The sequence below is a fragment of the Nuphar pumila genome, chromosome 7 (genome assembly GCF_984573655.1).
Source record: "Nuphar pumila chromosome 7, dmNupPumi1.hap1.1, whole genome shotgun sequence".
Classification (NCBI taxonomy): Eukaryota; Viridiplantae; Streptophyta; class Magnoliopsida; order Nymphaeales; family Nymphaeaceae; genus Nuphar; species Nuphar pumila.
This window is the reverse complement of record NC_143255.1, coordinates 105427973-105444583: the sequence shown is the minus strand read 5'-3', so window position 1 is coordinate 105444583 and position 16611 is coordinate 105427973. Positions and strand designations below refer to the sequence as shown.

The 16611-nt window shown below is 35.3% G+C and overlaps 1 protein-coding gene across 2 annotated transcripts in view; it reads left to right on the top strand.

Moving 5' to 3' along the window:
• The first annotated feature begins 1104 nt into the window (after positions 1–1104).
• LOC149832761 (ABC transporter D family member 1-like) overlaps positions 1105–16611 on the top strand; it is a 130836-nt gene continuing 115329 nt past the window's right edge. Inside the window, exons 1-4 of one of the 2 annotated variants that reach the window (XM_090014697.1) lie at positions 1105–1175; positions 1338–1460; positions 1976–2145; positions 15954–16236. In XM_090014697.1, coding sequence (XP_089870823.1) covers positions 2084–2145; positions 15954–16236 — 345 coding nt within the window. In that variant the 5' untranslated portion in view covers positions 1105–1175; positions 1338–1460; positions 1976–2083. Of the gene's footprint in view, positions 1176–1263; positions 1461–1975; positions 2146–15953; positions 16237–16611 lie in introns of those variants that run through there. The other variant, XM_090014696.1, reaches the window with a different exon arrangement.

Sequence of the window (16611 nt, the reverse complement as noted above, 5' to 3'; positions counted from 1 at the left end):
TCATTCCACAAAGTTGTGAACCTCCCAGAGGATATACAACTCCGCTAATGAGTCAGAACTTTCACATATACAAAGCAAATTCACTACGACAAAATGCAAAGGTCGGGGACATTCACAAAAATTATATGAGAATATCATAATACATTTGCGAACCTCCTAGAGGATCATTTACTTAAAGATTTTTAGGAAAATAAGGTGAATTTCACAAATTGTAAGCCATTTCGGTAAACATGTCATTTTTTCGCATATATTACAGTCATTTTTTGTAATATATAAAAGTCCACAACATGCGAATATAGCAGAATTTCCTTGTGACATAGCATGGCATTCGATGCATCAGTGAACCCGTGCCATCACCTGAAAATGAAAGAAAGCTTTAAGGATCTGTTTGTTTCACAGGAAAACCACGCACACTAAAAGTGGGTTACTTTCTGGTGGTGAAACAAACACGTTTGCAGAAAAATGAACCATCATCCCACATGGTTGGTCATGCAGCCCGCATGGATCCCTGCGAGTCAGAATGTTCACATGAAACCCTTCCTCATGGGCTTCTTGGGGAAACTTTTTCTCGGGAAAAAATGGAAGCTCATGTGGTCTGGTCAGCATTTGAAATTGTTTGGTATAAGAAACGATAGTGTTGAGAAAATGGTGCGTTGACTAATTGTGTGGAAGAAAACACCCCAAACTGATACGTTCCGACCTTTAAACTAACCAAAGTTTTTCCTAAGAAATAGCACTTCCAATATAACAAAGATGTCTCCACGAATTTTGTGCTCCAACTCGACGATTAAAATATGGACAAATTAAAGAAAAAAGAAACTAAGTGGCTATTAAGTAACGGAAATTTTCTTTTTTCTTTTTATTTCTTCCATCTTTATCAGCAAATTATGAGAAATATGAATATAAAATTTTATTTTAAGCATAAGGAAAACCCAGTATAAGGCACTTTCTTTTGGTGTTATACATCCGATAAAAAAGAAAACGTGCTTAAATCATATTATCGTTAAAACACATATATCGTAATATTTTAAAGGCAAATATCATGGTATTTTGCAAACAATCTCACCAGTTGTCAATCCCATGCTGGCTATCAAACGAAAGCATTTTCCACGATTAATACAAACGTGTCAGCCAGATGATCTTGAACTTAATTTTCAAATCACCTCACATGTCAGGTAACCCTTTTTTCCCTACTAATGAACCGATGGAGATGACGAAGAAAACCTTCCTTATTCTACCGTTCTACTTTAGTTTTCCCGAAGACCCATTTCATTCACATCACCAACTCTGGTTTCTCTCTCTCTCTCTCTCTCTCTCTCTCTATCTCTTCGTGGCAGTTATGCGCAGGCAAACTCTTCTGGAATGAATTCGGGTTGCAGAGTTTGGTGAAGCTCGGCGGGCAATGAGCCGCACCAAGAGCCTCTTCTCAGCTGGCGGCGATTTCTCCGGCGGTGCCGAAGGTATGTCTGTTCCTCCCTTTACCACCCAGACAGAGAAGACTATCTCTCTCTCTCTCGTTTGGGTTTCCTTCTGAGTTGTTGATATCTTGGGATCAGTGATTGGGGGTTATCGTGTTTTGATTAGTTTTCCTCAAAGTTGTTAAGTGGAAATCTTATGATCTCGGTGTTGATTTTCCCTTTCTATTGATTCGCTTGCGCGATTTCTCTCTGTCCTTCAAAGGGATTGTAAGTTTGAGGGTACCCATTATTGGGTTCCGCTCGGGAATCGATTTTAGATTGGAATTTGATGTGTTGGCGTTTGTTTACGCGCGTGTATGAGTTCGTTAGGTTTCGCGTTAGGGTGTGTTTGGATTCAAGGAATTCAGTGGAATTGAAATCCAACTCCAAGTCTCCACTGAATTCCTCTTTGCGACTGGAAAGTGGTCAAAGGATTAGTAGAATTGTAATGGAATTGGGTTCCTATGCCGCTACGAATCCAATCGTACCTTATTATTTCTTTCATTGGCTTGTTTCAGGATTGTTTTATTGGAGGTTTTCCGGCACATTACCTCTCTAGTTTTCGTGTTTATTCTGTCTGACAACGTTTACACGGAGGAGTGCTGTGCGTTTGGACACACTACATCATGCCTTCCCTTCAGTTGTTTCAGCTAACAGAGCACGGTCGACATCTTGGGGCGTCAAGGAGGTGCCAACTGCTTGATTCTGCCATTACACCTGGCTTTTACTCTGCCAAAATTGAAAATTAAGATGCTGTTTTCGTCATTTTTGTGATTTTAATGTTATTGCATTCGTTTGATGGTTATATTGTAATTACATGATATGATTTTTCACTCATTGTTTTCTTTTTTTGACTGCTTCATACGCTCAAAACACCTAACCATTTCAATTGAATTTTATCACGCCCACTTAGAACCCAAATGGGTATTTTGGCACATTAATCTTCATGGCCACAGAGAAATTATGTGAAAAGCTATGAGGCGAGGTGAGATGCTATGGCGCATGAGTTGAGGCATAGGACTTAAAGTGGTGAAGGATAAGCTTCATGAACAAAGAAGTAAAATAGTAATGATATACTAAATGTTTCTATAGGAACAAAAATTTACTAAATGTTTTTATAGGAACAAAAATTAAGTATCATTTGTGCAAAACAATAACTAGCAACTTATAAGCTCAAGAGTACGAGTCAAGTTATTTGTGTTAGTTAGACATGTAGACTTGTTCAACGGGAGACATGGATATAGATAGGGCTTATGTTACCTAGACATGGAGACACATCCAGTGGGAGACATGGTTATCGATAGGCATAGTAATCTTAGTCACCTATATCGTTTAAGGTAATTTTTCATAAATATTTCAAAAGGTGGAAAATCTCTGAAGCTTAAAAAATTGAAAAAATATAAATAATAGTAAGAAAGAATAGGTTTCTATTATTTTTCTTACAAAAATACAAAGGAACACGTTTTAAAATACAAAAGAAACCAAAAAAATAGAAAAATAAATATTGCAAAAATATCATGATAATATCGTGATATTTTTATTTTAGTGATATTTTGAAAATATCATGAGATTTTCTCGATATTATCGGCTACCTTAAAATATAGGAGTTTCTCCCGATATTTTCAAAATCTTGCGATATGGGTGACAGTACTAGTAATCAAGCAAATCAAGCATAGCTTTGCTTGATTTGGCTCAACATGAGCAGAATGATCCTGCCTGGCCTTGTTCATCCTGAACCATGCCTAGGTAGTGTACAACACAAGGTGCACAAAGGAGGTCTTTTTATGCATCATCAACTGCTCCATTGTAGCTATACAATCTGCTGCATTGTTTGTCATTATTTGATCGCATTTTGCTCCTGGACTTCTTTAACCACTTCATGCAACTCATTAGCATTCTTATAAGCTCCACTTACATGAACTTTCCTTTACAAAGAAAATTTAATTAAATTGCTGCCTTTGTTAGTCTAGTTGTCTGTTGTTATGCTACAACAATCTTTTGAAAGAAAAACTTTCATTCAAAACAATAAAAAGTGATGAGAAGTCACCAAAAACAGGTCTGAAGGCCCAAGTGAGCAAGGTCCCAGCCCCCCCAATCCTGTTGATGCCTATCCAGCCAATGTCCAAAACTTGCCATTTTTCTCGAGTGTAGCCTTGTGTTCTGCTATGACTAGTCGATACCTCCATGTTTTCTTCCTTAAATATCACCTATTGTCCCTTTCCCACCATGTGAACTACCATGCAAAAGGATCCACCATCTCCATATTGAAAACTAGTTCATATCTCTTTTTTTGGCTGATGAAGCCAGTAAAGCTGATCTAATAGATTTTATGTCCCATTGTTCTCGCTTCCAATCGAACCACCCAAGCTGAGTCAGATTCTTGATGAATTGACAAGTCCATAGCAAGTGCAATGCATCCTCTGCATCGACTGCATATGCCTAACAACATGATGCCATTTGAAAACCCTTCCTCTTGATAACCATCTGGTTTGGGATGCAGTCTACTGATGCTCTCAATGCCAAAATCAATGCTCTTTAATTTGGGTGCGAGCCAAAAGTCGCCTTCTTGGGGAAAAGTGCACAAGAAAGCTGCAAGAGCGATTTACAATAGGAGCTAAAGGAGAAATCACCATTACTGGAGAGGTTCCATGTTGCTTTGTCCTGCATGAGTCTCAATTCAAATTCAGTGAGCAGATTGCGTGACTGCAACGTGTCTTCTTCTATTTCACTAGAAACTAGATGTACTCTAAATTCAAAATCCCATGCACCATGTTCCCGAAGTCAGTCTACTGCAGTAGTCCCTTTCTTTAGTGATAGTTGGAATAACCTTTAAAATCTCAGGCTTAGTGGGGTGCATTCCAACCATGGATCGTGCCAAAAGCCCCATCTACTACCATGTCCCAACTTCAAAAACATACAATTCTTGAAGTCATCTAAAACTTTGCACCATGCCTTCCGAATTCTGGACTATTTAGTGCCTATCTATGTCAAAGGGATACACCCTTTTGGCCACTGTACCTGTGCGAAACGGATACAGTTCGGATACGGACAGGATACAGTCAAATTGTATCCAGCACGGTTTGACCGTATCCAACCCATTTTTGTCTCAACCAGAAAATATTATGACTAAGACTCTCATCAAACCCTACCTTTTTTTTGTCTATAACCATATTTGACTCATTTGACCATCATTTTTAGGCCAAACACTATAGAATTAAAAAAAAGACTCTGATGTGGATAAAGTTTGCATATCCGACCAAACCACTTAATCCAATCTGCCACTATCATCACAAACACAAACACACACACACACACACACAGATACAGATACAGCCGATAATTTGGTAAAAGCTTGATCAGTTGTGCATTCACTGAATATGGTAAAAGCTTTCTTCTAATGTAATCTACCGCAGCTAGGAGCATATCCTTGTCGTTGAACATATCACTCTCAATCTTGAGAGAGTGGATAAAGTTTATCCTAAGATCTGGCCAATGCTGAATCCTGAAAGAATCTAGTATTCTTAGCTCCTTCCATCATCCAAGTGAGCCTGAAATGCTGCTTCTACTTGATCTCTTAAAGAACACTCCATTCATGTATGGTGGCTTGCAACTTTTTCATCTCAAGGAGTATATTTCTCTTTTGTGGTTCTTCCAATTGTGTTATACTTTTCTGCATTTCCTGTAACTCTCTTTCCCAGGAATCAATTTAGCCAAATCTTGCCTTGCCAACACCCCTGCACCAAATGAGGATTTTACTTCTGATAACATCCATTTTGCATACTAACTTGAATGTTGCCCATCTGATCTCCTATGTGTTGAATACAACAACCAGTCTGTTGGCTTGTAATCTTGCAACATTGTATTTGTTCTATACATTGAATTTTTCATAACCCAAACATGATAGCTAAGAGGTCTGAATCCTGACCATAATTTGCAATTGCTTCTCATATGAGTCCAAAATATGGACTGTTGCAAGAGTTCAATAACAAGGAATTTACAAAACCTAATTACCTATAGCTTAACACACTTCCTTTTTTTCTTCCTTAAAACGTCATTTATTTTTGTTTGTTATGCTTCAATTACTAACTGGTACATTGGATCTCATGTTAGTAAGCTTCAACTTTACTACCATTAGAGGATATAAGCTGTTCACCTATTGACTCCTAGACTCTAGCTTTACCAACCACTTTATTACATGGAAATCTGATGTTTTTTGAATTCCACACATGGTCTAACATTTTTTCACATCTAAATATGCTACAATGACTAGGATACCTGAACTTGAAGTCCCGTGTTTGGGTTTCTTGTACAGCAAACCATGTATAGCTTTTCCTTTAATCTACCCAAAGATTTTGTTATCATATTCCACATGATTTGTTTGGGTGCATGCATGAATGCATCTCATGTGATTCCAAATCACGAGGTGGAATCACATTTGATTTGGAATCATATGATTCCTGATCACAAGGTGGAATATGTGATTTGAAATCACATGAGATATGAATAAATTCACTCCAAATGTGATTTCAAATCACATTCCATTTTTCACGGCTCATTTTCTGATGTTTGGTTAGCTGTGCAAATGAGATTCATTCTCTCATTTGGATGAGACTTTGAATCACATGAGACGTTACCAAACATACCCTTGAAGTCTTGTATTCAAGGCAGTTGGAGTCCTGGCTGTTTCATGTTCTAGCATTCCATTGTGATGCACCAAATCTTATCCATATTTGCGTTGAATCAGCAGGAACAAATCTTTCAGTTGATCAACCTGTACATGAATGAAATGCCAATGTCTGCAAATCCTTGATATTAAATTTGTAGTGCAAAATTCTTTTTTAGTTCTTTAATTCTATCAGCATTATCTCCTGTAACCATAATATATCCACATAAACAAGTAGCTTGTGGTACTGTGAACATCATTATTAGTGATTAAAGAGTAATGTCATTGACTGTGAATGAACCCAAGAGACTAATTGATGGCACTGAAAGTATCAAACTACAATCTTGATTCTTGTTTTTAACCCATAAATTACCTTCTTCAATTTTAGAAGCATGATCTGCGTGTCTCCCTCATGCCTCATGATAATCAGGTGGATGTTTCACAAGACTTCTTCATGTGGGTCCTTGCACAAAAAAGCATCGTAAATATCTTAGCTGATACTCATTTAAGATAGCTGTTAAAAAGCAAACAACTTGTATGGTTCCCATTCATACAACATGCCTAATGTCTCATCGATGTCCTTGAGTGTACCTTTCTGTAAGCAGCCTCACCTTACATCGATGTCTACTTAATTTTGTAGACTCATCAGTTCATTGCTCGCAAAGAATGTAGTTTATAAAGTGCTCTAGGTATGAAGTTGTAGACTGTAAATTATGATCCAAAAGTCTAAAGCATGGTAAGGGTATATAATTAACTAACAAATAATAATCAATAAAGCACCTGGCAGTAGTGGCTACAGTCTCTGTTGATGCAGTAAAGCCAATCCCATTTTTGGGCCCAAAATCAACCATGGGGACAAATTCATAATTTTGCTGTTTACTTAATTTCATTGACTCATTGCTACCTTACTACCTTTTTATTGGCAGGTCTCCTAACAACTTCCATGTATCACTCTTATACAAGTCCATAATTTCTTCGTTCATATCTTCTGCCTATCTTGGATTTTTGCATGTTTCACTAAAGAACCTTTCTTCCTTTTCTTCATCTAATGCTGCAGCAAAGAAGTTAAAATCCAGAAAAAGGTATCATAGCTTACCCGTTTGTCTGGAGGATGTCGTGGCCTGGTAGACTTTTTTATCTGCATGGTTGAATGAGAGTCTTAAGGTCTGAGGCATCATTAGCTTACTGATTCTTGCCTTCTTTTTGTTCTGTACCAATTGCTCTCTGTCCACTAATTATTGAAGAGTATGAAACATCATAGTGTTTATTTCGAAGTTTAGCAGACCTTATGTCAACCTGAGGATCATATGGAAACTCATAGTTAAAGGCATATCTGACTATCCGATGGTTGCTGCCTATGTCACATGGGTGCGGGGATTTGGCACTTCCAAAAAACCCGGGTGCGGCAGGGGCAAAAATGTATATATATATATATATATATATATAGGCGCGGGTCCCGCTGCGTGGTCAGCGGGCGGGGGTCCAGGGGGGGCCGCCCCTGGCGGGGGGTTATAGGGGGGCAGCCCCCCCCCCCCCCCAAGATTTTTTTTTTTAAATTCCGCAGCCCATTTCATAGGGAATTTAAAAAAAGAAAAACCCCAAAAAAATGGACCAAAATGACCCTGGGTGCGGTCAATGCACCCTGGGTCGGGTTGACCGCACCCGCGCCCATGTCGAGTCGTGTCGACGCGGGTGCGGCACCCTGCTAGCTGAATCCCTGTGACATAGGTTGCTGCACATTAGAGCCATCAGCATGCTGCATGATTTGCAGTGAATATGATGAATTATCCTATAGGGTACTGAGTTGCGCCTCGATAGCATCGACTGAGTTGAGCCTTGATAGCATTGACCGAGTTGGAGCTTAGTTGTCAAAAACGTTAGTCGGAGCCTAGGCGGAAGACCCCTAAAAGGACTAGTCGGGGCAGGACCAAAAAAATAAAACATCAAGAAAAACACACATATTATAGTAACTAGTTCAATTTAGTAACAAACATATGATTGTAACTATGAATAAAGTGTGTAATTCAATATAATGTATTGCAAAATTCATAAAATTGCACAACATTGAACATAAAACATTATATATATATATATATATATATATATATATATATATATATATATATATATATATATATATATATATATATATATATATATATATATATATACACGAAAACCCGTAACAGTGGACGGGTTTTCATCGAACAAGCATCAAACACGCCTTGCTTGTTGATGCATCACAAAAAAAAGGAATTAGCGATGGTCTCTAGGTGGAAAAATGGGCTTTAGCGGTTGCTTGGCTCAATGTTGGATTGTCAAAGCCAACATGAAGTTGACCTTGGCACTAGTCAAGAGGTGGAGGCGAGAGACCAATATCTTTCATCTTCCCTAGGATGAGATGACCATCACCCCTGCTGAGGTTTATCTTCTTCTAGGCCTTCCGATGGGTCTAGACCCGATTGTGACTACTGGTGAGGATCCGGTTAGGACCTTTAGATAGATCTTCGATCGGGTGCCTCCTTTTGACAGTAAGATCTAGATGCACTGGCTACGAGTTGATCTTTGACACTTGGATGGAGATTGAATTCCCTAGTCATTTTTTCCTAACCCTTTGAAGGGTAGGTATCCCATTCTCAACATCATAGGCCATCCTTTTAGAAACTTGGCAAACTTCGGATATTGCTCACATCTTTTGAAATCTAAGTCATCAATTCTTCTTGACAACTTGAGGAATTTAGGTCCCCTTGAGCAATCAATTGAGGCAACCTTAGACATTTTTCCTGTAACGGAAATTACAACAGATGATGAAGTCTTCCCTTAAACATGGGCCCGCGATCAGTGGCAGGCGCGCGACCGACCCAACAGTGGGCGATTTGCACGTCCACTGTTACATGTTACTCTCTCTCTCTCTCTCTATATATATATATAGTATTTACTACCTTCGTTGGTAAGGAACCTCCTAGTTACCACTCATAGGGGGAAGTTGTTTTGACCAAATCTGACCTCATGAATGTGTTCAACATGGTCAAAATAGTAGGAATCAACCCTTGGGTCATAATTTTTTAGCGTAAAAATATGTTTTCTTTGTTAAAAATATATGCAGATATGTATATATAAATATGTAATTCTTTTGTAATACTCGATAGAGGTATTTTTGTCTTTTTACATAGTTGTTTATAGAAACAACTATTTATTAATTAGGTTAGTTTATCTTTTTTTATTTTTGTCTTTTTTTCCTTTTTAAATCCCTTTTTGAACATGCATTGGGGGTCCCACATATAGTCGTTGGGACCCCAACGTCTCTATGGGGAGCCCTCAATGGCTCTCCTTGTTTCCCTTTTGTTTTATAAATAGGGGTGATTCCCCCTTGTATTTGTTATGTCTTTCAAGGCTTCATCCATTTCATTATTTTTATGTTTGTATAGCCTTTTTAGGCTTTCATATTGTCCCTTTGTGGACTTCTTGTTTGAATGCCATAGTGCTTGTCCATTATTGGGCTTTGTGAATGCTTGTGCATTCTTGGGTTACACTTCCGTCTATTTTCTTATATGTTATCAGAGCTTGGTCTCTAGAAGAATAGCTCATGTGTTGATTCATCACGGTCGTCGCTTCGAAAAGCGTGCCACTCAAAGTTTGGATTCAAAGAAAGAATTTACCCGGTATGTATCACATACTTTTTAAAAGGTGTCTCTTGTATTATTTATCTCATGCATTGTGCATGAGAAAACACTTATTTTCTTGATTATTATATATATATAATTATATATATATATATATAAAATTATATATATATATATAAAATTATATATATATATAAAATTATATATATATATATATATAATTATATATATGGATACTTTTGCTATTTTCTTTGGATTCTCTACTTTAAATATTTATGGTATGCATTTGAAAATGTATTTAAATATAGTAGCCTCTTGCTAAATATGTTAAAAATGAATAGTTCTTTAAAGAAATTATTAAATCTTGTGCGTAAGCATATCTCCATAAAATATTTGTTTTAATTATGCATATTGTCATAGAAATTATATTTTACATGAATATATGGTTTTGCTTTAAATCTTAAAGATTATGCTTTTCATATTGCTAATTCCCTTGTTATATGCATTTGGTTTTATCATAATAATTATTGGTAGTCATTATGAATTTTATGATTTCCTTAAAATTTTAAGAAATTTGTATGAAGTACACCTTGTGTTATCATGTTTTCTTTAATATCGTGGATATCTTTGCATACTCATATGATTTCAACGATTCTCTCATTTTTTCTTCAATAATATTTTTCTTTTGCTTTTTAGCATTTAATTTTTAATAGGTTTTTGTGTATTTTGCACTTTATGTGCTTCTGAGATTTGGTTCTTTATGAAATCCTCTTGCGTTATCCCTTGTAATTTGTATTTCTGCATAACTCATTAGAATGGTTAACTTTAAGATATTTTTCTCATTATGCAAAACTAATTCTTTAAAAAACATTCTCGATTGATTATGCTTGAGAATGATCTTCGAAATTTGTGATTTGACTTTTATATAGAAAGTAAATCTTGTATTAGATGCTTTGAATGCATTTTTGTTAACTCATTTTTCTCTAAAAAATGTGTCATAGTCACACAAAATTAGATTGCATTATGAATTATGTTTGGTATAATTTCATAGCTTCTATATAACCTATGTGGCTATGAGTTATTAGATAATCTTATAGCTTCAGGTATTCATGATTGATAGTAATTATGTATACTTTTGAGAGTGTCAAAGGTTCTTCTAAAAACTAACTTTATATGTATTATATTACATGTTTCTTTTGTCTCATAGTAGACTTTTGATTTAAAAGAATTCCTTTTAAGATAATATGTTCTTGTCTTCTCTTTAAAATTATTAGATCTTTTGTATAACGTGCTCTAGTGCATCTATTCCTTGATCGGAATTGATTATGTTAAGCATGATTCATGTTTATTCAAAAGGTTATCATGAGACATATTGTTAAGCATATGATTGCACTTTTTCTAAGATTGGTCATCTACCATTATTGGTTTTTTCAATTTGAAATTATCTTTTCATATTGGTTCCTTTTATGAACTCACTTATGGAAAATGATTTTTGTGAGTGTTCATTGCCTTTTTATGGCATTTGTGTTGTCCATCACAGACTTTTATATAATGCATCAATCTTCTTGGCCTTATTATTGTTGAATCAGAGATGTTTGTTGGGGTGAGTTGTGTGCACCTCGTTTTGTGTCATTTTAGATTATCAACTTGTAGTTTGACTCTAACTGACAATTATGAGATCTCTGATTGTGGGTGTGTTGTATCACTCCTTTGTTCTTTGGCCATCAACTTTATTATGGATGCTTTTAATTATGTGTATCTGTGATGACTATCTATTCCTTGCAATCATGGTGTTTTGAAATGTGGTCTAAATTGATATTTTTTAAAATTGCATTAGTATTTCCATTACAAGCCTTCTTAGCTCGGGTGTCGTCTCCTTTTTATGCCTCTTATCTAAGTGTCACTATATGTAGACAAGAGATGTTGATTCACACCTTTGTGTGTGGTTTTTAGCCCATTGTTGGCTTTGTACTCTTGCTTTAGTAGCTAATACACTTGTTTTAAGTGTCATTATAATGTAGACAAGAGATGTTGATTCAAACCTTAGTGTGTGGCTTTTAGCCCATGATTGACTTTCTACTCTTGCTCTAGTAGCTGATACACTTGATTTTGAGTGTCACTATATGTAGACAAGAGACATTTGTTCACATTTTGGTGTGTGAGTTTTAGCCATTTGTTAGCTTTGTGCTCTTGTTCTAGTCGCTCATACATTCATTTCAAGTGTCATTATATATAGACAAGAGATGTTTTTACACACCTTCGTGTATGTTTTTGGCCTTTTAGTGGCATGTTGTTTATGCTCATGGTCTAGTTGCTGATACACTTGATATTTGAGGTTTGGAGGATTAGGCGGTGATTATTTGTGATGGTTAAACCGATGCTCTAATTTACTCATTCAAATGTTTGAGATTTTTTTTGAAATTGTCTAACTCATCTTCTCTTCTATGAGAAATGATTGATTAAAATAATTTCATGCATCTTGCATTCTATTATTAAAGTTTGCAAAATATCACTCATTGATATTTGTGAAAATGTATTTTTTCACAAATTAGTGTTGATTTACAAATTTCATTTCTCCTTCCTTATATAAGTTTTAAAAATCTCTCTTTGCAAAATACCATTTCTTGATATTTATGGGATTTTTTAAAATTTGTCATCTTCCGCAAATTGGTTTTGACTTACTTATATCATTCCCTTTGTCATGTTGGATCTTTTAATTCTTTAATGAATCTCTTAAAAATCTTTACTAGTTCCTTCCGTGTATGAAAAAATATTTATCGATAAAAATTCGTGCATTTCATTGATAACATATATATATATATATATGCGTGTGTATTTGGTCCTTTATACTTAAAATCACTCTAGGTTGGGTGAGTTAATTATGCTTTTAATTGATTATTGTGTCCACATTGTGGTATGCATAAATTTAATTAACTTATCTTTGATAAAAGTGGTTATCTTTTCATTTGTTGTTTCATGTGCATGATTCACATAATTGCATGGATAAAGTTCATTAGCTCTTTCTAAAGATTTTGAGTTCTCTAAATAAAGATTCTATATTATTTTTATGCTTTTGTACATTTGTGATCTATTGAATGTGTTATGCCTTTGTGCACACTTCACACATTGAGAACTTAGTGTTCTTGTGCATATAGTCTCTTTGAAGACTTCCTTACATTTATACTCCTTTGTGAGTATTTTATTGTGCCTTTGCGCACCTAGCCTCTTTGTGATTCTTGTGGGTTAATCAAGTCATCTTTGGACTTGATTTTATTGAAGATATTTCACATTAAAGTCATTTTTCAAACTTGATATTCTTTTAGTCTTGCAGACATTTTCCCATGGTGCATATTCAATGCTTCTTAAACATTTTTGTCATAAATAAAGATTTACTTATTTTTATTGGGTTCTTCCATTTATACCCTTTTATGGGTTTTGTTTGAAGTGTCTCTAATAAACACTCTTTTGAGAGATTCATATGTTTTTTGGAAGACCACCATTTCATTTAAGATAATTTTTATGCATAATTGTTTATCTCTTCTTAATGAATCATATGTCCTTTAGATAATCAAATCTTCTTATAATCAATGTTATGATTTCTTGAAAAATAAGTTGATTATGATTCAATTTCATCTTTGAGGGATGCTCCTCTTGTCTTTCTTAATATTTAATAATTCAAAAAGTTATTACTATTTTATTTAAACCATTTTATTCTTGCTTTACAATATATTGTTGTTGAAAATTTTGCAATTCTTTGGCTAGAATATTTTTTCTTGTGTACTTGGAGTCTTCTTTTGGTTTGCTATTTCTATGCAGGATCCTTAAAGTGTGATGCCTTCGATACATCATGGAGATATCCAATGAAGGTGCTTGGGGATGATCATCAATAAAGGCATTTTGAAGACTTATATTTGCAAGAATTTTTTGAGATGCCACGAAGATGGAGATTTTCCTTGAAGACTTGGACTTCTTCTCGAGATTCATTTTATATTTCCAATTTTTCGGGATAACTTTTCCTGTCAAGTTTGAAGGGGAGTGTTATATATATATATATAAATATGTAATTCTCTTGTAATACCTGATAGGGGTATTTTTATCTTTTTACATAGTTGTTTATAGAAACAACTATTTATTAATTAGGTTAGTTTATCTTTTTCTTTTTGTATTTTTTCCTTTTTAAATCCCTTTTTTGAACATGCATTGGGGGTTCCACATAGAGTCGTTGGGACCCCTAACATCTCTATGGGGAGCCCTCAGTGGCTCTCCTTGTTTCCCTTTTGTTGTATAAATAGGGGTGATTCCCCTTTGTATTTGTTATGCCTTTCAAGGCTTCATCTAATAAATATTTCATTATTTTTATGCTTGTATAGTTTTTTTAGGCTTTCATATTGTCCCTTTGTGGACTTCTTGTTTGAATGCCATAGTGCTGTCCATTATTGGACTTTGTGAATGCTTGTGCATTCTTGGGTTACACTTCCACCTATTTTCTTACATTCTTGAGGTTTGAAAATTTAGTGCATTGTAGGCCGTTGATTTTTCAACCTAATTTTTTTCACTAGGGGTTTCCTTAGGCACGAGTGTAGCAAACATTACCTTATATATACATATATTTGTGAAAAACAAAGGCATACATGTAAAGAACAAAAATAGAAAAGAAGGAAAAAAAGGGGGAAGAAGAAGAAGAAGAAAGAAAAAATAAGAAGGAAAAAAGAAGAAAAAAAAGGAAAAAATGAAAAAAGGAAAAGGGAAAAGAAGAAGTAGAAGAAGAAGAAGGTAGAGAGGTGAAAAGAGGAAGAAGAAAAAAAAGAAGAAAATAAGGTGAAAAAGAAAAGGAAAAGAAGAAGAAAAGGGGATAAAAAAAACAGAAAGCATTTGGAGTGAGCGGAAGAAGAAAAAAAAGAGAAAGAGATAAAAAAATGACAACCATGTCCCTAAAGCCTAGGTGGGAACAACCTAGATGCTGCCTAGGCAGGTAAATGCGGCCCTACTGCCTAGATTCATAAGCCTAGTCGCCACTTTTGACAACTAAGAGTTGGAGTTTTTTGGTTTTTGGCTAGGTTGAACTTTTGTGAAATTTATAAAATCCAAATGACTTCTATGGTAATTGCCAAAAGTAGTCAATGTTTATATTATTTTGATTTTTTTCTAAAGTTTCCTTTTCATGTTGGATGTTTCCAAAATCATGTTAAGTGATTTTCTGGCCTCCCGTTTGAATCCTTTTTGTTCTTCTAGTGCAAGAGAATGACCCATATAGCCTGTCTTGTGTCCAATCAATAAAAAAATGCCAAAAGTTAAGGACAAGAAATTGTCAATCATTGAGAGAAAAGGAGATACAAGATCCAAATGGTTGTCCATGATACATTATAATAACAATATTTTTTGAAATTGTAAAACAATGATGCACTTTTTTTTAGTCCCCTGCCCTACCTTCCCCCACTCCCACAGAAAAAAGAAGTAAAACCATGAATAACCATGTCAAGGTGGGATTTGGGTTAATCGATCAGTAGGGCGGGTTTTGGGGTTACAGGCGACCCCCAGATTTCTGCACAGGAGATAGAAGATAAGATAAATGGAATGTGAAATCAAGAGCACATTTGCAATCCTATGAACCATTTATTTACTTGGAAATTTAGGCCATTTCTTCTTAGGTGGTGTAAGTTGTTTCATAATGTTTACCTGCGTGTTCTATTCTTCCTTGGGAAATGTCCAAAATTTTCATAGTAAGTGACTTGTGAAAAAATTTCCCATCCATCCCCTGTAGGAAACATATCTCAGCTACTTTGTCAAGTGAGAAAGTTCTGTGTTTGCTTTAAGTTCAATCAGTTGGAAAGGTGAATTTCTTTATGATCTTAAGGGGGAATAAACTACTTAGCATGTAAAGTCCTCCTAAGACTTCAGTTAAGTGGAACTAGAAAGCACATGTCCGAGGTTATGTTAAAGTGCATGAGACTAAACAAGAATTTTAATGAGGGAAGATCATTCCTTTTTGGTTATTTTCTATTTATCATGTATGCTTGCGATGTGAGAATTTTGCCAGGAACTGCAGATGGTGTTTGATAATGGAACTTGTGTAATGTATGGGTGCGATGAGAACTGTTCATCTGCAATTCCTTTGATTCAGGGAAGCTAGCATGTACATACGTGTGAATCTGTGTTTCTATATTGTGTATAATATGTTTTTCATTTTTGTGTTTTGATATGTTCCAACAGGAGAGCTCTTGCAGTAGCCACAGCTGTCTTTGTTACTGGTGGTGCTGCTGTATATCTTCATTCCCGGAGATGTAGAGGACATTCACAAGATTGTTTCAGAAGAAAGACAGAACTTGATGCTAATGCTGGACAATCTAATAATATGGGTACAAATGGTCTTGTCAATCGAGGGAAAATACAAAAGAAAAGTGGATTAAAATCCTTACAGATCCTGGCCAGGATCCTACTCTCACGTATTGGTGAAAAAGGAATGCAAAACCTTCTATCTCTGGTTGCTATAGCGGTAAGATTCTTGATATTTGTAGCTAGATTTGTTTCCATTATATATTGTGATGGCCTAATTATCTTTGGTGTTTTATTGTGTTCTTTTTCTGCTACATAGATAGTGTCATCTGGATATTCATTGATGGACAACTGATATTTGTAATATGTTTTTCTGTTTCGCTTTTGTGAAATAAAAAGTGGAAGAACACACACTACTCTATTATCTTAAAAATAAAAACAGTATTAAGTTGCTTGGTCTTCAAACTTTGTTTACCATTATACTTTGCTTGGTCTTCAAACTTTGTTTTGCCATTATACTTTTAACTTTTTAGTTGGTTAGAGCTATGAATTGGATTTGTAACACACAGAGAGAGAGGCCTCCATATCACCTTTA